Source organism: Amphiprion ocellaris, chromosome 2 (genome assembly GCF_022539595.1).
Source record: "Amphiprion ocellaris isolate individual 3 ecotype Okinawa chromosome 2, ASM2253959v1, whole genome shotgun sequence".
In the NCBI taxonomy this organism is placed as follows: Eukaryota; Metazoa; Chordata; class Actinopteri; family Pomacentridae; genus Amphiprion; species Amphiprion ocellaris.
In genome coordinates, this window is record NC_072767.1 from 33565181 (window position 1) to 33593077 (window position 27897).

General features: G+C 38.7%; 2 protein-coding genes across 2 annotated transcripts; both read left to right on the top strand.

Moving 5' to 3' along the window:
- The first annotated feature begins 1575 nt into the window (after positions 1-1575).
- Positions 1576-8840, top strand: rp2 (RP2 activator of ARL3 GTPase). The gene is made up of 5 exons (XM_023267077.3): positions 1576-1865; positions 3934-4602; positions 5471-5585; positions 6401-6486; positions 6584-8840. Exons 1-5 carry the CDS (start codon positions 1704-1706, stop codon positions 6665-6667), a joined length of 1116 nt encoding a protein of 371 aa, XP_023122845.1. The 5' UTR covers positions 1576-1703; the 3' UTR covers positions 6668-8840.
- A 1395-nt stretch (positions 8841-10235) lies between these two features.
- jade3 (jade family PHD finger 3) lies at positions 10236-25280 on the top strand. The gene is made up of 12 exons (XM_023267049.3): positions 10236-10432; positions 15054-15122; positions 15259-15318; positions 15739-15821; positions 15911-16068; positions 16178-16368; positions 16557-16768; positions 17735-17902; positions 17994-18110; positions 19079-19537; positions 22122-22239; positions 22536-25280. The coding sequence occupies exons 3-12, from the start codon at positions 15270-15272 to the stop codon at positions 23339-23341; spliced, it is 2361 nt and encodes a 786-aa protein (XP_023122817.1). The 5' UTR covers positions 10236-10432; positions 15054-15122; positions 15259-15269; the 3' UTR covers positions 23342-25280.
- Positions 25281-27897: the final 2617 nt, after the last annotated feature.

Consider the following 27897-nt stretch of genomic DNA (forward strand, 5'->3'; position numbering starts at 1 on the left):
ACCTATTATTAGAGTGGCCGAGTGGCTTAAGTTGCAAGCTTATCTGACATGTGGCTCGATGGTTACATGTCGCTGTGGTGGGTTTTGCATAATTGTTTTTCGTTATAACTCAAACTTCTTATCAGCAGTCTAACTGTAGCTATAAACCGGACAGGCTGTTAAAACAAAACTACCACAAATCAATATGAATGATTTGTATCGGGACCTTTTCAGTCATACTATTTCAACACGTTTTTGTTTTATGTAAAAACACTTTACACAAGCGTTACGTATAAGCTGCTTTTATGGTTAAACAAAATAACTCTCCCTCATGTCTCTTCCTCTACTGTTGCTAATGTGCTTGCTGACAGGGAATCTTTAAATTTTGGGGCGATTTCTGTATAAGTTTGAAGGGAGCAGTCTTTAACCTTTGAATTAGTAAAGTAATTTAGTCTAATATGTAATATTATGGGTTTCTTAACCCTGATGTTTCATGTAAATCTGTCAGATTTTAACCTTAATATTAAATCTTGTGAGGCAAATTTGTACCATTAATCCTGTTTCTCTGTTGGAGAGTATTTTAGCTCATTTATTTCTAATGTTCTATATAAATAAAATTCAATTAACTTGACCCAGAGGGGTGTGCCGAGTGTGGCAATAACGGTGCGTTCATGGTAATCTGGTAAAATAACATTTTCCCTCCTCGCTAACCACTCATGCAAGCGGTGATGACCGTTTGACTTTATAGAGCCCTATTGCGTGATGAGTAACATTTCTGACTGTACTTTGCCACAGAAACAGTAGAGACGAAGGATAAATGTCATCATTACACCAGAATATATTATACACTTACGACAGGTGAAGTTAGCACATTTAATTAAATTCTCAACAGCTCTTGGTCGTTGCTAGTGGTTTTAATATTGTAATATTTCATACATATTTTATTGTACAAGTTGATCTTACAAAGTTCTATTCAGTTTTGGCTTATTTTTTAGCAATTCATTTTTCATATTTTTTATTTTGCTTTAAAAATGAATTTCAGAAGTTACATCCTGGTTTCTGTGCTGCTTTTTTTGTAAAGAAAAAAAAACTCAGAACTATTTTTTCACAATGCGAAATGAAACAAAGTCAGTAACTGGCGAACATAGATCTTTATGTTTATACACACACAGACACACACACACATATATATATTCACATATTTATATATAGACCTGCACATACCCATGTATTTGCACATAATCAAAATATAAATATAGCAAAGAGCTGCATTGCTTATTTTGCAGATATTTTTGTTGTTGCCTGTTTTTATATAATCTTATAAAATGTTAAAATGTATATACTGTACTTTAGTCATTTTAGACGGTTTTAAATAGTTAAATACAAGCACACTTGGTTTGTCTGTGTTATATTTTCTGTACATAAAAGGGAATTAAAACGTACCCTGTTTGCAGAAATCTTATTTTTTTCCTACACTTGTCCCTAAACGTCTCATGGGCACACATCTCCTGTGCGTGATTACATCACACCGTCTCGCTCTGTGATTGGCTACTGCAGCAACCCTCACGGTATCGATTGGTTGCGAAACGAAGCAGGGAAACGGGAAGCTAAAAAAAAAAAAAAAAAATCTTGTCAACTGAAGTGGCTAAGCTTCTGCCTCACATTTGTCGTGTTCTTCAAGCTAACGTTACGGTTATAAAACTGGTCGCTATCGAACAAGCAGGATGGGGTGCTTCTTTTCGAAGAAATCCAAAAGAAAGTCGTCGGAAAAAGAGGATCGTACGCCGACAACAACGACTGTCGAAACTACGACAAGTAACGCGGTTCCCCTTGGCAACAACACCGACGAGGCTCCGAAACAATACAGTTGGGATAAGAGAGAAAAGGTAACGGCTTCTGAAAAACTCAGAGTAAAGTGCTAAAATAAGTATAATGGCTGTATTTTGGTAAGGGGGGTTCTTAGCTACTTAACTTTAGCTTACCTGAACCTCCAGCATCTCTTACCTTGTGTGTCCAGGCGCCACCAGGTAGCTAATTTAGTCTGAGAGGTGCAGTCAGCTTACACCGTTAATTTAAACATGTACATCATGTTTGTGTAACGAAGCATCAATGATAACTGTCTGCTCTGATGTAAATATACATGAAAACGTCGCCGAAACATGATACATGCATTTCTAAAGTGATTTCCTGAGTGCTACAGCACCCAATGTAAACTGACCCCAGTTAGTCGCAGAGATTCGTGGCGCAGCAGCAAACTATCGTGATAATTCAGCCAGGAGAGGCATGCAATGCTCATTAGAAGTTGACAACACCCTTGAGTTTTATGCTCCAAGCCTCCCTCTCTCTCTCTCTTTCCAGCTTTATCTCATTATCGGATTACTACACAGCACCGTGTAGCTCCCTGCTCCACTGCTGACCTGGCCTCACTTAACTCAGGCCTGTTCAGACATAATAGGCGTAAACGAGGTGGTGGTTCAACTTCCGGTTTCACTCACGGGATATTGCACTTTAAATTTGCATTTTAAACACCACGAATCCGGTTGTACAGTCTGAAAATAGACCGGTAACCACCCGCAAGTTAACAGGGTCAAAAGCAAGCACGACTGATGCACTGAAAGACTGAAACTGCTGTAGTGAAACATAAAAACAGGCACAGTGATGTGTGTTGTTAGTGTTGAATTAATGTGACAGACTATGTTCTGTCAAACCAGTCCCCAGTCAAAAGCACTCAGTTCCAAGCAGTTGCAATTGATGGAGCTATTTATTGACTTCATGTTTGCCAGAGGTGTTAATTTAAACTATTGCACATTGTCAGGAAGGGTAGGGCCACTCTGTCAGTCATTCTGAAGTCAGACACAAATTTCCCCCTGTGCTCTGTTAAAGATAAGCCACATGTAAAACCATATATTAAACGTTACCATCTAAAAGCTATGTGAATGTTGCATTAGTACTAGGAGCTGTGTATTACACTTTGTGTAAACGGACACATGATGCCAGAAGGGATCCAGAGATAAACAATGCTGATCAGATATATAGCTGGAAACAGCAAGACTTCAAATTGAGCTGTTGTTTGTTGAGCAGTGTGATAGAAGTGGGGGGGAAAGGACAGTAAAAAAAATGGTTGCTCTTGTGAAGGTGATGTTCAAAGTCAGAAATAAATGTTTCATGACTATCAAGTAAAATCTTTAAGTTTTATGATACAGGATGAGACTAAAATAGTGTGTCATGAATATTATCGGCATGCAGTTAGAGCGTGATCAGGATGTTGTGTGAGAGTAGAAAAAGCACTAATGTAACCACTGGGCAAGAAAGATTTTAGGGTCTTTTTTTAGGCAACAATGCCAAGCAGGTCAGAAGCCAAATTAGCAGTGTTTCAATTTTGAGACATGTAAATATGATGCAAATAGAATGTACTTGAAATGACTGAAAATTAAATGACACCTGAATCAAAGAAAAGTAAATCTGATTTTAAGTTTTAATGTGGATTAGAAAAAAACAACACATTTTTCAGATGATATGATGTGCACAACTAATAATGCTTTGAGAAGAAATCAGAGTAATGATAATAATAAGGATACTCAGGGAGGCCAAGAAAGAAGACTAGACAGGGAAAAGTGGAGGAATAGAGTTAAACATGGTAACAGATTTACAAAATAAGTCAATACCACAACACTGAATAAAATAGTAAAAGCACCAAAAATGCTATATCCATTTACGGGGAAAAAAAGCAAGTAGAATAAAAGAAAATAGAGGGTAAAACCATAAAGACAAGACTAATTGTAATAATAATAGTAAGTAAGTCAATAAATAAAATAAATGAAAATAAAATAGTTAGTCAGATATATCAATTGTTGTAGAATGAGAGTTAAATATTATTACTGAGATAGGTTTAAAAAATTGCATTTCCAAATATGTGGCTTGGGTTCTTATTTATTCACCTTTCTCTCCACACAGGTTGACCCCAAAGACTACATGCTAACAGGGCTCAAAGACGTCACGGTGGGTCGTCTGCCTGGAAAACTCAACGGGCAACAGTTTGTCATCCAGGAGTGTGAGAACTGCAACATCTATGTGTTTGACCACTCGGCGACCATCACCATCGACGACTGTGTCAACTGCCGCATCTTTCTAGGACCTGTCAAAGGCAGTGTGTTTTTCAGAGACTGCAAAGACATCAAGTGCGTGGTGGCCTGTCAGCAGTTTCGCACGCGAGACTGTAAAAAGATGGAGGTGTTCTTGTGCTGCGCCACTCAGCCCATCATCGAGTCGTCTACAGGTATGAAGTTCGGCTGCTTCCAGTACTACTACCCCGAGCTGGCCTTCCACTTCAAAGATGCCGGACTCAGCATATTCAACAACAACTGGAGCAACATCCATGACTTCACGCCGGTGTCCGGAGAGAACAACTGGAGCTTGTTGCCAGAGGCTTCAGCTGTTCTAGATTTTGTTCCGACGCCAGACCCGGAGTCTGACTTCAAGTCGGTTCGAATCTCCACTGAAGCTGCACGGAGCATTGTGCCTTTGACAAAAGGAGGGAGGCGTAAGGACAGCGAGGAGTCCTGCCTCTTTGTTTTCTTCGCTGGAGAGTACACGACTGCAAATGCCCGGAAACTGATTGATGAGGTGAGATTTTGAGAAGGTTTTACTCTGTTTGTATATAACTTATAAAATGCTAATAGCTTGATAGTGAAGCATCAGAGCTCGATTAGTGATGCCACAACCCAGTTTTAACTGCTTTAAATATTTTTCGGTGAATTAAAAGAAAATTTAAAGCACAGTTATCACAGGAAGGAGTAGAAGGAGTGAAAGTTAAAAGACATGGAGGAAATCTAATCAAGCTTTAACGACCGCTGTTCTCAGATTATTCCAAAGCACACATTACAATCTGCAGTCGTTATCCTCCATGTGAAAGGAGTTGCGTCACCACTGAAGCATGTATTACTCTCAGGAGAAAAGTAGGTCAAAGATAACTTGTCTTATCAAACCACCCACTTATTTCTTCTGAATAAATATCCGACTAGGACTCAAAAATAGTGAAAGGGAAGCAAGAGTACTTCTTTTTACTTGAGAAAGGTTAAATATGTTTAACATTTCAATGCACTGCAATGGGCTTTCATTACTTAGTAGTTTCAGATAAAAAATTTCAATGTTTATCACCTGAAATTCTATAATATTGCTAATAATATGAATTATTTTTCATGCTTTCTTTTGCTCAACAACAAGACCTTGTGCACTGTAGCTCCAGTGCTCAGCCACCATGCTAAGCTGGCTGTGCTGCTTCCCAAACATTCCAGTTATGTTTGAACTGTTGCATTACTCTACCACATAAGCATGAAACCGGATCCACATGTGGGATGGTGAAGTGTGGTAGTAAGACGTATCTTTACAGATTGCGTCTTCTGTGTGTATACACAGAAGATTTTTAAAATGCTTCATGGTTCAGTGGTAACTTCAGTTTATTATATAACTTGTTTCCATCTAAATTTCACAGGCAACTGCTAAAGGTTTTGTGCTGATTCAAACAAAGGAAGTCTCAATGCGACCTGAAGATGTGAAGAGAGTGTTTCAGAACAGTGCAGATGATCTTGTGGAGTGGATTACTAAAGGTAATTTTCCTTTTTTTTTGTTTTGTTTTGTTGTTGTTGCTCCAATAAATTGGCTTATCTGGAGCTCAGTCAAGTATGTAAGATGTGTTGTGACAAAACTGTTTCATAAACCCAACAGCAGCAGCATATTTATACTCTGCACGTACTAATAAGAGTTGTGGTGTTTGTATTACAACAGAGCAGCATGAAAGAAGCAATGTGTGTGTTAAAACGCGTAAACTGCTAGCGGGGGTTAGTTTCCTGTTTTCCGGTAATGCTATCAATGAGAACTTTAAAACTCCTGTTTCTTTTGCATTCCCTCTGACACTCAAATATGTAAAAGAAAATTTGACTTGCATGACCAATTGACTGTTTTCACTTCTTCCGTCATCTTCGCCTCTGGACAGAAACACGACTGAAACCAGCTGACATAAAACGAACTCTCTCCATTTTTCTTTCCTAAATGACCAAAGTTTTTTCAGTTTCTTGTTCTCTAGGTTTTTTAAAAAAAAATGGTTATCAAACAGCTGGTTGTGTGTCTAGCTTCTTTAGTTCTTTTTATTAAAGCCATGCGTATCATAAGCCTATACCCTCACCTTTAAAAACTACACAGCTTAGTTTCCTCACATGCAACATTTCAAAAGTTTGCGTCATTTTCTTGACAGTTATACGGAAACACGGCTACTGTTACTGTAAACCAAAGTGTGTGACAGGATTTTACACTGAGCATTAAAACCTGTATTGATCTTTAATGTGAATTAGCTGTGGATACTGACGCAGGAGTTGGGATTCTTGGTGCACTGAGAGATTATGACCTTCGTATCTTATTACTAAAGGTCCTGTCATTGCCCTCGAGCTGAACGGAGACGGAGTTGTGGAAGCCTGCAAGAACATTGCCAGTGAAATCTTCAATGGGACCAAGGTAATAATACTATGTTTTATCGCATGTGTTGTTTTACAGGCTCACTGTTTTAAAAGAAATCCTACATGTTTAGAATATTTTATGTTGTTCTCCACAGGTTTTTGTCTCTGATAACAAAAACACATCCTCACGGGACGTGGACAACTTCTTCAACTTCGCTGACATGCAGATGGGCTTGTAATCGGTTTGATATCAAAGCAAACTGCCTGAATTGATTGAGATTTTTCTCCCCCTCCTGCCGTCCACCCTGGGCTGAGTATGATCAATAACTATTTGCCTCTTTACGTCCTTAAAAAGAAGGTAGGAATGGAAAATGTTAAGGACTGTGTTTGACAAAGCTTTGGATAGAGCAACTCACTTCCAGCAGTCCACCCCTTATCATTCAGAACCATTTGCTGTAAACCACTGATCCATTTAGTCGCTGAGTGCTGTGAATATTTATATTTCTATGAATGTATTTGGTAATTCTGTTGCTTTTATCCATTGTGAATGTAGCTCCTTGCTGTAAATGTAATTTCATTTTTATTTAAAGTGTTTCATTACTGTCTGAAAACAGTCATAGCAGTGAAAAAAACAAGCACAGAAATGCCTGAGGGAAAATGTTTTATATATAAAAAGTGTATTTTTTATTTCCAATGAGGATTTGTCTGTGTCTGTAGTTTAGATAATGGAATTTTATAATGTGTACATTTGGAAAATGCTGTGTAGGAGGATATCAGGTAGGCCAAAGCTGGTTTGTGAAAGGTTGCGTGTAACTTGCTGTTAAGCTGTTTACACAAAATTGTGTACAATGGTAGGTTTTTTGATGAAGGCACCTTATGTGATCTTTTTTTTCTTTTTAATTTTGTACTATTGTTTTATAATCTCTACTGAATGTTTTTTTGTATAGGAGCAAAATAATATCCTTCATTATGATTTCTAGTAAAAGTGTCATTATGTTTGATATCATTTTGTACTCTACAAATAAGATGACTGAAAGAAAGCTGCATGAAAATTGTTGTAGTCTGACAAACTTGAGCCAACAACCGTTTCACAATGTAGTAAATGATCTGTCCTTAGTTACTATAGTTGCCATTATCACCACCATCAGCACAAACACTTGGTTTTACAGCTGACATTTGCAAATAATGAGAATATATGAAATGACAAACAGGCGTCAGGGTTAAGGGAAGCACTTTGGTTCCTCTTTGTAACTTGATCAACTTGTCCTTCTTTTGTAAAGAGCTTCTGAAGTTCACTTTGAGTTATTTTTAAACCAGCGGGAAATGCAGACCTGCCTGTCTGACCAATAATTTGTCTTTCATAGGTGAGTCATGGACATCACTTATCAAATCAGCAAATGGTTATTCTTGGTGTTAGAGACCCACATTGCTTAATTGTTAGTGATTAAAGCCATTTTTCTAATGGGAAGACACTCATTCAAGCATTTCTCAGCAGAGTGAATCATGGAGAGTTTATTTAAAATGTGCTGTCTCCCTCAGTGAATCACAGTTTGCAGCTTTCCTTTCAGTTAATTCACTTCCACCTCCTTAAACAGCATCATTCTGGTTATTAGTAACTGTTCCAGTCAGTGGCTAACAGCTTGACTTCATGCCATTTTTGCCTATAATTTACTCATCTATCTGTAATAAAATGTGTACAGGTTTTGTTGAAGTTAAATTAGGGCTGAACAATGAATCAATGCAATTAGCAAATCACAAAAGGCTGCCATTTAGGATGCATGAAGTGTGACTATTTAATAATGAGACTAATCCTGTAATTTAATTTTATTAACTGAACAGATTGAAGCTTTCAGATGTTGTTTATACCCATTAATCAATGTAAACTACACGGTTCAGGCATGCAAGTCTCATTATTTCATAGACGCCTATTTTGCAGCACATGTGATCTAAGGTTTTAACTGTCTTGACAGAGATTTTACAAATTCACGTCGTCCCTGTTGTGTCATAGTTACACTTTTAACGGTGTCTCACGTGGTATAATGCTCCATAACATGCTTTAAATCTGTTACACAGTAAATAATGAGCCAAATCTTGACCTTACAAAACTTCTATCACAAATCAAATTGCAGTATCTGTTAGGAAAAAATAGATGTTTTCTTCAAGTCTTTCAGCCCTAAGCGACATTAAGTCTACTAAATCAAACAGTTTTGTACAGTTGCCTTTGAGAATAAAACACATAGGGACTTCATGTGATGTACTTTTGTATGGTAAAACTTTTGTACTTAAGCATACAGTTTTGTAGAGCGTTGTGTCTTTATGATGCACAATTGTCAGTGATTTGTCGTTTCCATACTTAAATGATAGCCTGTCTTTATAAATTGGCAGAGTCACAATAAAAGCCGTAGAAGATCAGATTGATTCTCTGATTTATTGTCCTGTTCATGCCCAAGACAAATATTGATTTATACTGAATTTATTTGCAAGATGAACGGTATAACATCTAGTTGCACCCACGATTCTGGATAACAAGTAATCTACATGGATTTAAAATAGTAATTTATGTATTATTGTGTATTTCATTCACACTTGTATACCACAGGATAGTGTATAAGCAGAATTATGTGCTAGTAGAAACTGACTTTCAATCACATAACTTGAATTTGAATTGCTCAACTTGAAGTTTTGTATTTAAAAAAAATGTGAATTTGAATAACATTTGAAACTGAATTTGTTAGTCAAACTGAATTAAATGCCATGTGTCACAGTAAATTGAATTTAAATTACAAGAACAGAATTTAAAACTAAATGTGGGATTGAATTAAATTTCAGTCCAATAAATTCCATTTGGTTTGACGTAATTCATAATCATTTTGAATTTGAATTGCTCAACTTAAAAATTTATAGTAAAAAAAAGTGAATTTGAATTACATAATTTCAAATTCAATGTATTAATCCAAAACTGAAATTGAATTTGAATCACTAGAATGTGGGTCACAAGAAATTATATTTTGAATTACAAGAGGATCTTTTGAATTTTGAAAGCTGGATATGGAATTGTGGAATTCAAATTAATTTTTAGACCAATCTTAAAGTTCAAGTGAAATTTGAATTACATGAAATTCCATTTCTTGTGGCAGATGTTTCAGCATATAGCAAACATTTCTCTACTGCCTTTAGAAATGAGAATCAGAAAGCCTTTATTGTAATTCTAAATTTTGCATTCAGTTACAATCTGCATGAAATTCGGAGCGCTACTCTGTTGAGTGCGTGGAAATGTAAATAAAACACAAAGCACAGGACGTTCTATAATCAAACCAGAAAAGCACTCAGACAGTGCAGTACTCCGCCAAGGCTGCTCAGTTGTATAATTTCCGACGGATAAGTCCTGATAAATCAGCAATGGTGGATTTGTAGTAGGAGGTATAAACAGTTAATAAAAAAACAGAAACTGACTGATAAGGGATGGGGCACTTTAAGTAACACGAATATATTAAGAAATGTAAATTATATTAATGTAAAGCTGCACATGTTCAACTGTAATATTGCAGCACAAGTAGGAAATATGGTATTACACAGTAGTAAGCATTAACAACATATACTGCAACTGAGTAAACAACGTGCGAGGTGCATAAACAGTCATGAGATTTGACCGTTTTCTAAAGGAACAAAATCTATGTCCTCTGACGTCCAGGCCTGATTACGCCACTTCTTTGTTTTACACATACAGGTTAACGCCAGGGGAGAAATCGAGCGCACCCGGGCAGGCGGTGAATCCGGCGGAGTTTAGGACCCGGCGGGACGCGCGGTACAATAGAGCTGTTGTGCCGTGTTGGTGGACAGATTGCTGCCCTGTAGATTCCCACTGAGTGCTGGGATACAAAAACCCCACATTTAACCCAAACCTACAGCCGGAGCCCGTGTTTTTTTTACTACTATCTGTCTGTGAGAGCTGTCTGCGGGTGTTTGTGACAGAAATAAAGCGGAGAACCGAGCGGGGACTGGAGGTAAGATGGGAGGAATGTGAACAATATGCTCGTGTGTTCAGTGGGGCTCAGTGTGCCAGGATTTGCCCTGGATGGTTTATCCAGGCCACGGGGCCTCCTCCTTTTTCTGCTTTTCTTAAGATATTTTCGCTTTTTTATTACGGAAATAGTTGATAAACGTCTTTCTGGGAGCTTATGGTTGTTTATGATTAAAAATAAACCCGGCTTAGCTTTACAAATAGTGGCCTTAACGGCTGTAGGAAGTGACATCTTTGTATGGTGGTGGCGCCCATGTTTGATTTCTCAGCCTGCGGAGCGAGCAGCAGGCCGGAGTGTGTGTTTGGCGCCAAGACTTCTCTGTGGGCTCGGTTTTAAGAAGCACCCAGCGTGGTTGGAGCTCAGTGGAGTTACAGATTTGACTCCCAGGACGGTACACACTATATGAGGAGAGCAGTGGTGCCACCAGAGGTTTTTCACAGGGGCGACCGATGAAAGGCTGGAGTTGCCACGCAAACAGTAAAAGCCACAATTAAATCCCAGGGATCTTGTTATTCTGTTGTAGTGTAGAGGCTAGCTGAAAGCTATGTCACAACAAGAGTTAATAAATCACATGCTAGTGCACAGAGATATAAACAAATAAACATACAGATGTTCTATTTAAAACTGTAATTTCTATTGTAATGGCTGGGAAAAGGTTTATTTTAAGCACTAAAAATGTTAGAGCTGCTTAAAAACTCCTCAACAACTGAGTTGATCAACATCCTAGTCATGTGTGACAAATACACAGACACTCCTTTGACCACTAATTACAAATACCACCTTTAAATGCAGCTTTATTTAAATGACACAAAGCCACAGATGACAAGAAAAAGACTAGAATGGGCTGTAACCGGGCTGTAACCGGGCTGTAACCGGGCGCTTGAACGTCCACAGCTGGATGCAGGTGTCCGACAACATGATCGGTGTCCCCAAAAAGTGACCATCAACTTCACCGAGCCCTTCAGAAAGAGCAGGACAGCATTCCACAAGCCAGTATCGACAAGCTCAGTAAGTCAATGTGTTGCAAAAATGCAGCACTACATGACACAAATAGTGCAAAACTTATATCTAACCACTCTCAACCTGCCAGTTTTCATTTCCATTGCAGTGCACACATGATTGTTTCATGATGCCGCTCTGTAGTAGAGATGTCGTGTGCTGAAACTACTTATGTTCTTTTATTTATTCCAATATTACATGCTATATGTATATTGTTGTTCAGTATTACAAGATTTTATTTAAGTATTCCTGAATTGACTTTTATATATATATATATATATATATATATATATATATATATATAAATAAATAAAATATATATATATATATATATATATATATATATATATATATATATATATATATATATAAATAAATAAAAATAAATTTTAAATCTGGAATGTTTGGTCTAAGTTATGCCTTTTTAAAAATTGTTGATATTAGAATTCAAATTACATAAGGGTTAGAATTTCCCTGTAGTACTCTGAGCATGTACATAGGCCTCTATAAGGCTTTGCTATTGATTGTATGGAGAGGCGCCGACATACAGGTCAATTCATATTGTATTTCCGCAGGAATCCCCATGTGCAGACATCCACATAGTTGTACTCCTATGACGGTATACACAGTGTTGTAATACTAATAATAATAATGCTATGTAAAGTTGCACATTCCTACATATTATAAATATTTCTATTACCGGTACTTTTTTACTACCTAAAATTCCCTGGATTTGCTACACATGGTGTTTATTTGACCGATAAATATTTTTTTCCCTTCTTTAAAAAGTCCTTACTGGTCAGAATTCACTGTAATGCACCAGATTACCACCTGAAAACCTGCATGGCAATAAAACTGATTCTGATTCGCTACAGGGAACTTGTCGATCTTTTATGCCCCTCCTGTCAAACACAGAAAACCACAGGACTGCTGTAGATGTTGGTGAAATGTTAACCGTGACTTCACACCTTGTACCAGATGTAGCTGCCGGGCACACATCAGTCTGTGGGGCTGTCTGAGGTGGTCGGGGCCACCCAGGGCCACCACTTAGCTCCACCCCTGTGAATGTGGGGAGGCAGCGGGGGGATGTGGACACAGTCGACCCTCTGTCTTTGGGTTGACCTTTGGTGACTGTCTCAGTCTTTACTTTTCATCAGTGGAGAAACACTGGAGGAGTCTGCTGACTCTAATAGAAGCAAGGAAATACAGTCATTAAAGTAGCAGTGGATTGTAACTAAGTACATAAACTCATTACTGTACTAAACCCTGTAAAACCCACTTTTGCAAAAATAACAAAAGTTTTACTCATTATTTACTTATAATTTTAGTTTTTTTTTAAATCTTTTTTTCTATATTTGCTTAGATTTTTTTTTCTTTATTCATTTTTAGGGTCTTACAGAACTACTTGCGTGAGTGTTTTCACTTTAGGAAACTTCTACTTCTCCTCCACTACATCTGAGGCGAATAACATTCTTTATACACCACTACATTTGTCTAAAAGCTTCCGATGCTTTTCAGATTATAATTTTTTAAAATGTAGAAATTTATTGGGCTGAGAAAATTATCATAAATAGCTAAATAACTTATTTAATAACTCTTCTTGGATTAGCTAGAAAATGCATTGTCACAAAACACAACTGTTTTTCTAAACTTAGGAAAATCTGATTTTTTTAGAGATATGTGGCTCCCACTATAAAAGTATGGTGATTGTATAGTAGTATTTAGTGTAGTAGTTGTCTACCAGTAAGTGTTCAGCATCACAGACGATTATTCGTTATTAAAAAAAAAAAGAAAATTATTGTTTGGAATCAATATACATTTACTGCATTACAAATGCACAAAACTTCGCTAAAATGCTTTAGTTTTTAATGTTTTACAAATGTTTATTTAAAATGAAAACAATTATTCCTAAATGTTAATTGGCTACAATTTGTGATGGGTACCATTCAGGTAGTTCAGTGGATGGGATACTGCTGATGCTACAAAAATTAAAAAATCTATTCATTTATTGTTTCAGAAGTCAGTGCAAAAAAAAAAAGAAAAATTATACCAATAATTGGAAAAATGCTTAATATGACATCTGATAGTCTGTCTATTTCTATAATGTAATCTACTCATGTTACCGGTGAATCATTAAAGGTTAGTTCAGCAGACAGAATCCTTGGTTTTCAGATTTTTCTTAGATTCAGTTAAAAAATATTTCTACAGATAATCAGAAAAATGCAGAATATCATCTCCAATGATTTCCCAGTCGCTATAATTTAAACTACTAACAATGCCAATGAATTATTCAAGTGTAATCTTGCAGGCAGAATCCTCGGTTTTTGGAGTCGGTTAAAAAAATATTGCAACCGATAATGTAAAAAATGCTGAATACCAGATCCAATAACTGGTTGATTTCTATAATATAACCTACTAACAACACCAGTGGATCATTAAAGTGTAACTCAGCAGACGGAGTCTCTGGTTTTCTGAGTTTCAGTTGAAGGGAAGTGAAACAGGACAGACACCACAGTCCTCAGTGTTTGCCTTTAGCCGACTGAACCGCCGGGACGACTCATTAAGGTTTCAAAATACTGACGACTCAAACCCAGAGCTGCCTCGCATACAGTACGCTGTTTCAACAGACAGGACATGCCTCACATTCCCCATGAGGACAGGAGGGGCAGGAGGAGGAAAAGGCACGAAGCCAGCTCCTCTCCATACCATAGTATAAGTTAAACACACTGATGTATGTAAGTATGTGTGTCTTCTGCAACACAAAGCACAGCAGAGCACTCGAAACACAGAGCAGCTGCTGTTGACACGACTGTTTCCATCTCTGAATGTGTGTTCAGTCAGTCAAGACCAGCACTGATAGTGAAATGAAGGATAAATGATGTCCAGTTTGTACTTGAAGTGTTGCTTTTTATTGTTTCTGCCCTTAAACTGCACTAAAGCGAAGTTATAATGTAGTAGGATTATTCCATACTAATTCACCTAGACCTCTCAATCCACATCATAAACTTGCTTCATGAATATTTATGAAAAACCTTTCGAAGTTCATGTGGCCTTGCAGACTTCGGAAAGCTTTGTACTAAATGTTTCAGTCTCGAGGGTGGGGGATCCAAATATTCGGATCTCAAAATAAATATCCGGATACCACCACCACGCCCGAATATTCGGATATTCGGATATTCGGGTCCAGCCCTAAATCTATTAAGGCTGTTTTTGAGTAAGATACAGCTTGTAATGGTGGTTTTATTGCTTACCAGATGATATAATCTCATTCCACATGTCTCAACAAAATATTTATCTCAGTTCTTCAGCTTCATACACATATTATTTCACAATGTTAAGCTTCTTTGAAGTATTTTCTGACATGATCAGCTAGTAGACTAAGAGAAATATATCAAGTCTGGACTTGTTTTACTGCTAGACCTTAGAGTTTGTATGTGAGTCGGTGCTGAATGTCCTTGTAATAATTTTTAGATCAAATCTTTATATTGTGCATAAAGAAGAGACCCAACTAGGCAGAGTCAGGAGAGATCTTCTGCGTTATAGTGATCATTTCTTTTGCGTATCGGATTGACCTTTGTTTTGTTTTTTGTGTGTTTTTTTGCAGGAATGAAATAAAGTGGTTTACGGTTTAGCAGAAGAATCTACTAGCATGCTTTTCAATGTGAAATTTATGGTACGTAACTGTCTTCTTTGTATTGAATTGTATTAGATTTGTTTAAGAATTGAAACACAAGCCTCTTGTTTTAGAGGACCTTCAAACCATTTTTGTCCATGTTTTAATGTCCGTCCTTTCGTCTTCTCCTCTGTAGGATGTTACAGGATGAAACGTCTCAGGTCCTCCAGCAGCAGTGACAGTTCTGACAATGAGAGTAAGTCTGAGAGACCTGGTAACCTCAGCTGGACTGTATTTCATTTTCTTTACTGGTCCATAAAATTAATCCAAGGGTTGATTATCTTTTGAATCTTGTTGTCATGAAGCCAGTTTCTTAGCTTTTGTGTACATTTATATTTTTCATTTCTATATATTTTGTTTGTGCTTTTAGATATGTATCCTCAAATTTTTTTGGCATATCTAAGAAACCAATTAAGATAAATAGTTTGTTCCTGAGTTAGCAATGCTAGCAGTGATCCATTTCACCTACAGTAGTAACACATATACGAGTGTGGATAGATAGGTAGATAGACTAAGACAACTAACAGAAAATTCAGTGCAACGCTTCATGAAAACATCCGTACTGACCCTTCCTGATAACTAGATGTTGAATGTCGCGCTCTTTTTCTTTATTTAGGTCCTTCGACCTCCTTCTGCTCCTCTAACAAGTATGGCAGTAAACCAGAAACCCCGGCCCCCAACCCCAAGAAGCCGGCTGAAGTAAGACCTATCCTAACCATCCCATCGGAGTGCTGAGTGTTGTTAATTGTCATTTACTGAATACCTGTGTGCCTCGGCTTCTCCCGCAGGTGTTCAGAAAAGACCTGATCAGTGCCATGAAGCTGCCAGACTCCCACCATGTCTCTCTGGAGGATTACTACCTGCTGGCAGACACCTGGAAGCAGGAGTGGGAGAAGGGAGTCCAGGTACCTGCAAGTCCAGACACCATCCCAGAACCATCAGTCAGGTAATCCAGAGGTCTAAACAGGGGAAAAATCAATCTAAATATGCTATTTTCTTATGGCAATACTTTACAGGCGCCTTCCAGTGCTGAAAGGTTTTGGTTTTATGTTCAGAATCATTGCAGAGAAGCCCAAAGAAGTTCTTTACACCCACCAGAGGAAGTACGTCCAGTGCTCGGGACAGGAGTCAACAGAACCTGGTTATGTCAACATCAAAGAGCTGGCAGAGATCATGTGTCGCTACGATCTGGACGACATGGACCTCTACTGGCTGCACGCACTCAACCGAGAGCTGGAACGCATGGGTAAGGAACAGGACTGTGAAGAGATTGTCCAGCGTAAAATTCACGTTGTGCTTCCTGGTGATGTTGTACAGAACAGTCAGTATTTACAGACGCCAATCTCCCTAAGCTGCAAATAGGAGCATTCAGGATGAAACCCGGTGCTGGATCTTCTCTGACCGTGTAGTGTTGTTGTCTTGGTCTCTCCTCAGGGGAGGAGCCCATAGACGAGCTGACGATGGAGCGAGCCATGGAGGCGCTGGAGAGGCAGTGCCATGACAACATGAACCACGCCATCGAGACAGTGGAGGGTCTGGGGATTGAGTACGACGAGGACGTCATCTGCGATGTGTGCCGCTCCCCAGACAGCGAAGAAGGAAACGACATGGTGTTCTGCGACAAGTGCAACATCTGTGTGCACCAGGTGGATGACATCTCAATCTAATAATACAGGCAGCATGTTTGCTCATTAGATAGTCTATCAGTTGGATCTAAAAGCAGTTGTCTGTTAATAATGGGACTGCAGGGTTCTCAGTAGAAAGAAATGTGAAGGTCAAGTGACTATCAGATAACTGTAGGTTATAAAATATTGATGAATAGTACTTTATTGCCAAAATTCTAATTCTGTTCATTTTGCTCATCTGGGATCATTTCCCTGTATCCTTCTAAAAGCTGAATGAGTCTGACTTATTTTACATCATTAGACTGAATATTTTGGGATTACTTTTAAACATGAGGCATGATTTTCCGTCTCCACATTTGACTGAATATTTTCAAATTTTGCTGACAGTGAATGAGCAAGTTATACACAAACACAGAATGCGTTCATACTTGTAGTTCAGTTCTCTTGATCTGAACCAAAGCAGAAATTATTCATGTTAGTCCTGGTCTGCTTAGTGTTCAAACTGACATTTTTAGCATTGAAACCATAGATACAGAACAAAAGGCAGCATTTATATTTTGGGTAGGAGCTTGCCGAACTTCCAAAACTTCTAAAACAATGCTGAGAGCTCACAAAGAGCATATGAAGCAGTGGGAACTCCTCTGTTGCACACTCAAACTGAGATACACTGCTAGGAGGCAATAGTTCCAACACCTGCACTGAGCTATACTGATCATGGCACCTGTGCTTGAATATTCTGTCCTGCTTTTGGTTTCTTTTTGGTCCATACTGCTTTCATATTTAAGTCAAACTGCACCAGAGTTCCATTAACAGGTGGATCTTGGTTCGCACAGTGATGGCAGCGTTCACTCCTGTTCAACTGAGCTACACTAATAGAGAAACAGCAACATTATTTATTTTAATTAAACTAATCCAGCTGTGTGGATGCACCTTCACTGTAAGTTCACTTTGCTCACACTTTGTTCCAACCCGCTGTTCTCCCCACAGGCCTGTTACGGCATCGTTAAAGTGCCTGTTGGAAACTGGCTGTGCAGGACATGTGTCCTCGGCATCGACCCGCAGTGCCTTCTGTGTCCCCAGAAGGGCGGTGCCATGAAGGCAACACGTGCTGGCACCAAGTGGGCACATGTAAGCTGTGCCCTGTGGATACCAGAGGTAAATAAACCCTTACAATATATCCTCCTCATCTCTTCAGATCATTCTGCAGTAAGTGTAAGTCTCTCATTGTGTTTTGCATGATGTGTAGGTGAGCATCGCTTGTCCTGAGAGGATGGAGCCCATCACCAAAGTCTCCCACATCCCACCCAGCCGCTGGTCTCTCATCTGCAGTCTGTGCAAACTGAAGACAGGTGCATGTATCCAGGTGAGTGCTATTAAGTTTCTGGTAATTTTGCAGAATGCTTTTCAGCTAATTAGTCTGCTGTGACCGATCATTAGTGCTCTGGGACTGTGTTGCACCCTGTGGAAGTCATTTTTTCTAACTTTTGTCAACTAAGCTCTCAACTCTCTGGCATTTGTAAATCAGTTTGCAGACTAACTTCATATTAAACATACAGACAGGATACTGGTATTGATCCACATTTTCTTAAACCTAAAACTATTTCTTGAAGGTCCCGTTTAAGTTTGTCAGGGTGGCAAAGAACCACTATAAATACCTTCTGGTGCTGAACAATTAGTTAATTTCTAATCTAAATCGTGGAAATTTTAAACAACGCAACAAGCAAATTGCAACAGCTGCAATTTAGGAAATATGTAATGATCCATGTCTGACCCAGAGTCTTAGCTGTAGCGGGGGCTTTACAAATTCATGACAGTCATGCTTTTGATGAAATCTCATGTGATAATTTCACATCACATGCTTTAATTTATTATACAGAGTATATTGACCTGAAGCAGGATTTTAAAAAATTATGTTGTAAATCAGATCACAATATCCATCCATCATCTATACACCGCTTAACCTTCATTAGGGTTGCAGGGGGGCTGGAGTCTATCCCAGCTGACTTGGGGCGAAGGGAGGGGAAACCTGGACAGGTTGGCAGTCACAGGGCTACATATAGACAAACAGTCACACTCACATTCACACCTACAGCTGAAAAGATTTAAAAGCAGGATCTTCTACCTGTGAGGCGACAATCAGCTGCTGCCCCACCAGTTGAACTAGAGCCATCTGAAATTCATTTAGTTCAATGTGCAAAGTTAAGTTGCTGAAAAAAAACAGACACTATGCAAAATATGTAAATCCTGCTCTTACTGTAATCTTCTTACCGACAGCAGTTGGGTTATAGTCCATGTAAATGTATTTTCCTTTCTTTTTTCCCCTCTGTTCAGTGTTCGGTAAAGAACTGCACCACCCCCTTCCATGTCACCTGCGCCTTTGAGCACAGCCTGGAGATGAAGACCATCTTGGATGAGGGGGATGAAGTTAAGTTCAAGTCTTACTGCCTCAAGCACAGCAAATCTAAATCTGGGGAGGCGGGACTGAGCCCAGCTCGTTCTAAACCCCCCGGTGAGGCGGGGAAGGTGGGCCAGCGGGCACAGAGACTGCAGGAGCTGGAGGAGGAGTTCTACACCCTAATCCAGCTGGAGGAGCTGGCCCAGGCCCTCGGGCTCTCAGAGCGCCTGGCGGATTTCATCTATCAGTACTGGAAGTTGAAGAGGAAATCCAACTTCAACAAAGCTCTGCTGCCCCCTAAAGAGGACGAGGAGAACCTGGTGCTGCAGCCGCAGGAAGACAGCATCCACACACGCATGCGGATGTTCATGCACCTGCGCCAGGATTTGGAGAGGGTGGGTGCTGTTTTACACTGCAGTGGAGACTCTTTAGTGCTGAGTCGCTTATTTCAAATTACAGAGCGAGTCCAGTCTAGGTGTAGGTCAGGGCTATTCAATTAAAAATTGACTCGGGCCGGATTTTCAGACTAAGAACATGAGCTGGGCCGGACGTTTTTAGCAGACAGTGAGCAAAGTTAACCATTTAAAATAAACACAAACAGATACGATAACAAACACACTGGATGTTTATTAACGTATTGCCACATCCAAAAGGACATAAACACAATAGAAGAGCAGTACTTAAACTAAACCTGTGCTGAAACACTGCTTCTTTAAATTTTACATTTCAAACACACAACTTCAACACATTTTGATAGGTAAATATAAGCACAGGTTAAGGTGCATATGAACATAAAAACTAAGTGCAGATTAGAAACACCATCTTTTGTTTTGGTCACATCTGAAAGTGCATTAAAAAGTAACTTGCTTAACAGTAACTTTTCAGAACTTGAGACATTTTTCTTCTTTTGAAATAACAAAAAACAGTTTGTCCCTGTCCATATTTGGTCTCATCTGAGACAGTCGCATCTTCAGTGCATATAATCAAAAAAATAAACAGTAGGCACAGTGATAGTTACTATCCCTTTGAAACGAAATAAAGCTGACATCAAAGTGCATAATAAAGTGCAACTAAGTGAAATAACTGTCAAAACAAAATGTCTTTCTTAAATATTAAACTTATAATAAGTGAACATAAAATAGTCACATAAATACATAAAACTACCTTTAGTGTCTGCTACAGCACGCTGCTTTGTTGCACTTACCATGTCTCGAAGACATCTGTGGCGAGAATGTTTGACGTGTCAGACCTGTTTGATAGCAGATGTCACACACTCGTCTTAACTTTATTGTCCGTTAAAACTTCATCCACGACAGCCAACATGCAGTCCTTCACAGTTTCTGAGTCTGTGAACGGCCTCTTTTTCGTGGCCCTTTCCTGAGCTGTGCAGGTCCGCTTCATTGTAGTACAGCTCCGGTTGTAAGATGCAGTCAAACTCTGAATTATAGCCGCTCTCTCATGACATCCCTCGGGAAAGTTTGTCCGAAACGCGGCATGTTTTTCCAACGTGGTGTCTTCGGACATTATAATCTTTCAGCGCTGCAACGCACTCGTTGCAGAGTAAATGCATTGGTTTGGTGTTCAGACTTGGTGGTAAATAAATAAATACTTGTCAGTCCACGCAGGATTAAACCGACGGTTTTCCTCGCCGATTTGTCGTTTCAGGATAGAAAAAGACATGCTGCTATTTTCGCCTGCATAGAACTGCTAATGTTAACTTTTCAAACGCGTCTCCTCAACACAATGCATTGTGGGTTAGTTGCTAGGTTACGGTAAGTGTTGCATTCAATGTTTGCAATAATGTTGGAATTTTTGTAAGAACTTGTCAGTGTTACTGAAAGATGTTTTTCTGTTTTTCTCGGACCCAAGTCCCAATCACTCGGCAATTGCTTTAGGGCCACTCGAGGGTTGCTTTCGGGCCGCATGTGGCCCGCGGGCCGCTAATTGAATAGGGCTGGTGTAGGTTGTATTTCTAGAATCTGACTGTGTTCAATTCTTTGATTCAGAACCAACTGTGTTAAAATTCACGTTTGGTCAATAATCACACTGTGGTCTTTGAATCCTGTTTATTTTTTTTTTTAACAACTTCTAAGCATATTTTGCATATTTCTGTTGATGGTATTGACAAAAATATGCAAATAACTGCCTTTGGCCTTTTGTCTGCCCTCAGTAGACAAAACTAAAAAAAACTAATTTTAGGTCAGGATTGAAATGTTGCAAAATTTTCTAAGCTGAACTCTCTTGTTGCAAATCAAATTTTCAATTATGTTTCATTATTTTACGACATATTGAAATCATATAGTTGAAACAATTGAAATCAAATCTGTAATTGATCCACATACAAGCAGGAAAAACTGCAACAGCACAGCCTGGAAGGTTTGTGTTGTCAAGGCAGTGTACAAAGGATACAGGGTTTTTCCTACACAGGGAACTATTTGACTCCATCCAAAGAGGTTTTAGTCAGCAACAGAATCATAAGAAATTATGATGAAAACAGCAATTCAATCTTTAGAGCTGTTTTGTTAGTTAGGGTTTCATTTACTTTAGTATGGAAGATAATTTTGTCAAATAGTCAGATAATGAGAAAATACTTAGATGTCCTCCAACTAAGCTAACATAGACTCGTAGACTTTACTGAATTTGAGGCAAGTTTGGAATATACATTGATTTCAATGGAGAATCCTGATGCTTGACTGACTTAGAAAGAAGCTAGCTATTTAGGCTATTATTATCAAAAATAAGCAGCATATTTGCACATTCAAACTTGTTCTATGTGATAAATAACCCAACAGCTCAGCTTTATACTGAGGCAAGTCATTTGTTTCTGTTTTATATTTGACATTTATATCAGTTTGTTTTCAGTTTTATACTGAAAACTTGTTGTCAGCAAGTGACAGAAATACAACTAAACCACTGTGATTCAAAGTTCTAAATTAGACTCTTAAAATAACATAATGACATCTTTTCCTCATTGTGCAGGTGAGGAATTTGTGTTACATGGTGAGTCGACGGGAGAAGCTGAAGCTGCTGCAGAGTAAAGCCCAGGAGCAGATGTTCAACTTACACGTGAAGCTCATGAACCAAGAAGTTTCTGCTGGTAAGCCCGAATGTAAATAATCAGCATCGTTTTTTTTTAACAAAGAGCTTGTTATTACATCATGAATAGTTTGACACACTGGATGTAACCTTCAGGTATAAGCCTGCCATCTCTGCTGTGCATTTGAGGTGACTTCGCACCATCACAATGTTATTTGTTAAAACAAATACAAATGCCAGAGCGTTTTTTCTTCTCCATACTGGACCATTCTTCAAATCGCTGTGGAGATTAGTCAGGATATCTAAGACTACTTAATGAATAATGACTAACTTTTGTTTGCCTTTCTTCCTCTCCAGGTCTTCCTGCTTCGTTCCCAGTGGAGAGTATGCTGTTTCGCCCTCCTCCCAGGATTACTCTCAAGCTGAAAATGCCCAAAGCTTCAAGTCTTGGAAGTGGAAATTCCAGTTCCAAGTCTGGCAACGGGCCGCTCTGCCCGGACAATAGTGGGAATGTCACTGAACATGCAGGTGAAGGACTCGGTCAGGGGAAGCCTCAGCTGCACAGCCGAGGTCTGAGAGAGGAGCGCTCCAATGGCCGACTGTCTTCCTCGAGTCACTCAAGCAGCCCGGCGCTGCCCGTTAAACCAACCGGCAAACCTTTAGCGCTGCACGCTGCACTCCACGGCCATTCTTCCAACAGTAACGGCAAACTGGACCAAGACCGAACATGTCTGACCAAACCTAACGGCCTCTTAGAGAAGTACGTGGCTCAGAAGGACAGTTCCTGCCAGACGCCCAGTGACCGGGACGCTTCAAGTGAGGCTTTGGACAAGAACAGCTTTCGCAAGTCAGCCATAGAGCACTTTGGCAGGTCCTTCAAAGAGGCAACCATTAACTTGGTACGGACCACAGAGGACCTGTGGGCCTCAGACAAACTGTCCCGAAAGGGTTCAACCAAGGAGCGGCTTTGGGCCAAACCTGTGTCTGAACACAAAGTGAAAACCGTACGAGCTTACCAGGACAGCGACGGCTACTGTCCCGACCTGGAGCTCAGTGATTCAGAGCCGGAGGCCAAAGGGAGACACAGACGGCAGGTCGGGCTGTCAGAAACTCAGAGGAAAGGGAAGCAGTCACTGAGCTCCAGACACAGCATGCAGAGGTGACGGCTGTTTGTTTACTCCACTCACTGCTGCTGTTCTTTCCCTCCCGACCCTCCGGCAGTCTGGGCCAAGTGCCACATCATCATCTCTATCAGGGACCAAGCCACAGTGCTAACGGTGCTGAACACAAGCAGCAGAAGACACAGGAGCAGGAGATGCATAAAGGGTGTTGTAAGGATTTATGAAGAAGCTTAGCCTTGTGTCAGTGCTGGTTAGAGAGGAACAAATATGTCAGTCTTCTGAGATTATCATGCTTGCCTTTCATTTGTGGCCATTATTAAAATTGTACTGCGCACAACTTTGTATTAAACACTCCTGCTCAATACACACAGGTTTGATTTGCCTTTGACTAAAACTGCTGTATAGAAAACATTCAAATTGGGATGTAAATAATGTGTAACTCAACCACAAATGTTCCTTTTATCGATACTCAAAAGTCAATGTGGCCAAAAATTAAAACAGACAAGACCGATAGAAATGCTGTAGTAAACTGTAGTGCATCTGCTGCACTTGTTTCTCGCACATTATCAGTCACCTGTTATCCCATGGGTGGGACACTGATTTGGTGACATTTTGCATTTTTCAAGTAGTTGAGTCATTTCTGATGACACGAATGCCTTTTGTATGCAGGGCTGGTTACACTAAGTCATGTCCTGGTGAGATAAAACACAACGTGAGCAACCGAGTTTGTATCTCAAAATGGGAAGAAATGTGTAAAAGTGAAGAAAGCATAATTACATTCCAAGATGTGTCCTTCAGTTACTGGATGCATAAAAGCAAAAACTGAGAATAGATGGATGACATTCAGACTGCCTTTTGCCTTTATTTGTGTTTTCAGATCATCACACAATCAGTCTTACTATCGCAGGTTTTTAAATTGTGAAAATGAGCTGTGAAACCTCGAGTCATTGCTGTTTATGTCCCTGATTTCACACAACAACTTGGCATGGCTGGTTTATTAGGGCTGGATTTAAAAGTTTTTTTTATACAGATGCCAAGTCAATACGTTTCAATAATACCCTATTTTTTTACCACAAAACCTTTGTTTTATTTAACAAAAAATGTTACAAATGACTTGCTGTTTAATGGTGTCTTAATAAAAATGCCATACAATTGACAAAATCATGATTTGAATTGCAGGTCAACCAATTACTGGATCTGATAATCAGCATTATTCGTTTTTTTTGTTTGTTTGTTTGTTTGTTTGTTTTAATCAATTCCCCCATAAATATATTAATGTACAAATACTGCTTGTATCTGTAGTCACTCTGATGTCCTCTAGTGTCACCAGTTATTGCAGTTAAAACAACACTAAAGGAAAAAATTGAGTTGTGTTTCTCTAGATTTTAATAGACCAATTTTATCTTGTTTCCAACTAACAGTTAATGGTTTCCTTGGTAATAATTGGTATCAGTGTTCAAAAAGCCATATTGGTCGACCCCTAATTTAAATCCGATATGTGACAAAAGAATCGGATGAAAGGTTTGGAAGTTCTCAGTGTCAGATTGACCTGAATTGTTGCAAATGACATGTTTAAAGTGAAAGTTGTAAAATGATGTTTCACTGTCATTCTCCAGTAAACACACTGAACTGTAATGTGACATCATGTCCTTTAAAGAGACCCTCATTTATAAACAAATCTTATGTAAATTACCTTTTCAACTAGGCAAGAGAAAGCAGGACAGAAATGGCATCCATGGACTCCAACTGCGACCCTTCATCACTATAAACATTTTACAATTACACACTACATCAACAAGGACTCATTTTTACTCTGTTTGCCTTTTCATTTTTATTTTTTTTTATTATGTTACACACGACTACAATCAGGCGACATCAAACACTGTTGAGATTGGAGTGGATTGTGAATTGCAAAAACAGGTGTATTAACACTTTTTTTCTCATTTGGAAAGTACATTTTTAAATAAATTCTTAAAATGAATGTTCATTTTCTGTGTGTAGTTGGATGGATTTATGCAAAACTCATTAGAATAAATATGTCCAGTATATCTGCTAGCAGCAATGAACGATTGAGCCGTGCAACATGTTTAGCCTTTGCACAGTTTTAGCTCAAATGAGTGTGAATGTAGAAAAATACACATAAATAGTGCCATTTTTTCTAACAATTTCATGCCTTGTCTCAGCTGTTCGAAATAAAAGCTAGATGGCAGCATTGTCACGTCAACAAAAGCCACCGTCTGCACATAGACCTGTATGTGGGTCATATTTTGAATATAAACAGCGATTTTACTGCATAGAGGAAGCTTTAACACCAGTGGAAAATCACCAGCAGTAAATTAAAAAGAACTGAGAATCAGAAAAGCAATAAAATTTTCTCATCGTTTTGTTAATTGGGGCTTTGTTTACTTGAGCCACATTTTTTGTTCATAAATGGCCAGAATAGACAGAAAAACGCATAGATTTCTGACAAATAAGGCAACAGACTCACTGCTTCTACTTTATTCTGACCGATCATGCAAACAGTCATCGTAGTCGCCTGCCAAAGACTCATTCTGAGGCAGGAAAAGCCCCGAAGATCACAGCAGGTTTAACTAATAACGTTAAATAAGGAAGGCTCTGAGCACTTTTAGTGTCAGTGTGAACAACCAGGAGCCTGTATCTGTTAAAACCAAATTAAATGCAGTCCTAAGTGTCATTATAACCTAAACTCATGTGTCACCGATGATGTGCTACAATATGTGCAGTGCAAAAGGCCTTTAATATGGGGAAACAGGAAGGGAAACATGCGCTGAGGTTCAATAGAAGGTCATAAAGTTTGGCTCTGGAGGCAGTTTTTTTTTTTTTTTAGTTTGCTTCTCCTCACTGGTTAGTGCTGTTTCAGGGTTTATTGAGCTGCTGAAGAAGCTGAGAAAGACCTGAGCAACCAAATGATCACAAACAGACAGACAACTTAATCAATTTCCTGCTGGGTGGCCAATTAGAATCCAAAGGTTGACCTCTACGCTGAAGTGTCCCATTTCAACACTTACCCATTATTTCTAAAATGTTGTAAATCATGAAACCATTTACAACTTTAGGCAAGGCAAGGAAAGGCAGCTTTATTTGTATAGCACATTTCATACACAAGGACAACTCAGTGTGCTTTACATTAGAACATTAAAAGCATTGGAACCATTCAGACAAGCATAAAAGAGCACAAATAAAATGACAAATCTAATAAAACATAGAAAAGAAAAGGAAAATTATTTTTTTATATATATATATATATATATATATATATATAAAAATAAAAATTATAATTTGCATTTAAAACAAGGTATAATACACTATAATAAGAATGCAGTGGCAAACAGAAAAGTCTTGAGCTTTGATTTAAAAGAAGTGAGAGTTGGAGCAGATATACAGCTTTCAGGGAGTTTGTTCCTGATATGTGGAGCATAATGAGTAAACACTGCTTCACCATGTTTAGTTCTAACTCTAGGGACAGAAATGAGACCAGTATCTGATGATCTCAGAGGTCGAGATGGTTGATAAAGTGACAGCAGATCAGCTATGTATTTTGGGCCTAAACCATTCAGTGCTTTATAAACCATCAGCAGGATTTTAAAATCTATTCTGTGGCAGACAGGAAGCCAGTGTAGAGATCTAAGAACTGGAGTGATGTGATCTACTTTTTTGGTCCTCGTTAGGACTCGAGCAGCAGCATTCTGTATGAACTGCAGTCGTCTGATGGACTTTTTAGGGAGTCCTGTAAAGACACCGTTACAGTAGTCTAGATTGCTAAAGATAAATGCATGGAGCAGTTTTTCTAAATCCTGCTGAGACATTAGTCCATTAGGTAGATTGTAAGGTAAAAAAACAGCTGCAACTGAAGCCATTTGCCATTTTTATGTGAACATATAAAGCATTTAACTCCAAAAAAGCCACATTGTGGTATTTTTAGGAGCTCTTTTAATATTGAATCTAGTCTGGATACAAAGGCTACATTTGCCTGGAAACATCTTCCTCACATCATAAAGAAAGGAGACCTCAGTTTTTTCCATCATCTAGGTCTTGTGACCCTTTAAAACAAGCCAGTGTCAAATCACAACCTATGAAATGCAAACAGCTCATCATTAAGTAAAGTTCACTGTTCAGATTATACCCTTTTGAATCATTATTGGATTCAAAGAGTTCTAATGAGGTGACATCCAATATTTCAAATCCAAGAGGCATAAATACAATAAAAGCAACATTCAAAACAGGTTTCTGTCCAAACACTTGAATGTAGCCAAGTTTTATAGGCTTATTTCCCCCAAATAGTATTTCTGCCTAACAACATATCATTTTAAAGGCTTATTCCACACACAAAAAAATATATTCTTTCCAACTACTTGTAGTTTTAAAGGTTTACTCCAATATAAAATACAGCATTTTTCAACTACTCCAAGAATCTAATCACATGTGATTTGATTCTACCCAAAATACTACTTTCTACCCACGTACTTGTTGTTTTAAACAATCCAAATAATGCTGTTCATTGAGCAACTTAATGTTTGGTTCCTCCCAATATACTATTTTTAATCAACTTGTAGTTTCAAAGCTTTATTCCACCTAAC

What these genes read in the sequence shown, in the direction of transcription:
- jade3 (XM_023267049.3), top strand. Translation starts at nt 15,270, where the DNA reads ATGAAACGTCTCAGGTCCTCCAGCAGCAGTGACAGTTCTGACAATGAG. An exon ending in ACCCCAAGAAGCCGGCTGAA is followed by an intron (nt 15,822 to 15,910) that starts GTAAGACCTATC and finishes CTTCTCCCGCAG; the next exon opens with GTGTTCAGAAAAGACCTGAT. An exon ending in ATCCCAGAACCATCAGTCAG is followed by an intron (nt 16,069 to 16,177) that starts GTAATCCAGAGG and finishes TTTTATGTTCAG; the next exon opens with AATCATTGCAGAGAAGCCCA.
- rp2 (XM_023267077.3), top strand. Translation starts at nt 1,704, where the DNA reads ATGGGGTGCTTCTTTTCGAAGAAATCCAAAAGAAAGTCGTCGGAAAAA. An exon ending in GTTGGGATAAGAGAGAAAAG is followed by an intron (nt 1,866 to 3,933) that starts GTAACGGCTTCT and finishes CTCTCCACACAG; the next exon opens with GTTGACCCCAAAGACTACAT. An exon ending in CCCGGAAACTGATTGATGAG is followed by an intron (nt 4,603 to 5,470) that starts GTGAGATTTTGA and finishes TAAATTTCACAG; the next exon opens with GCAACTGCTAAAGGTTTTGT.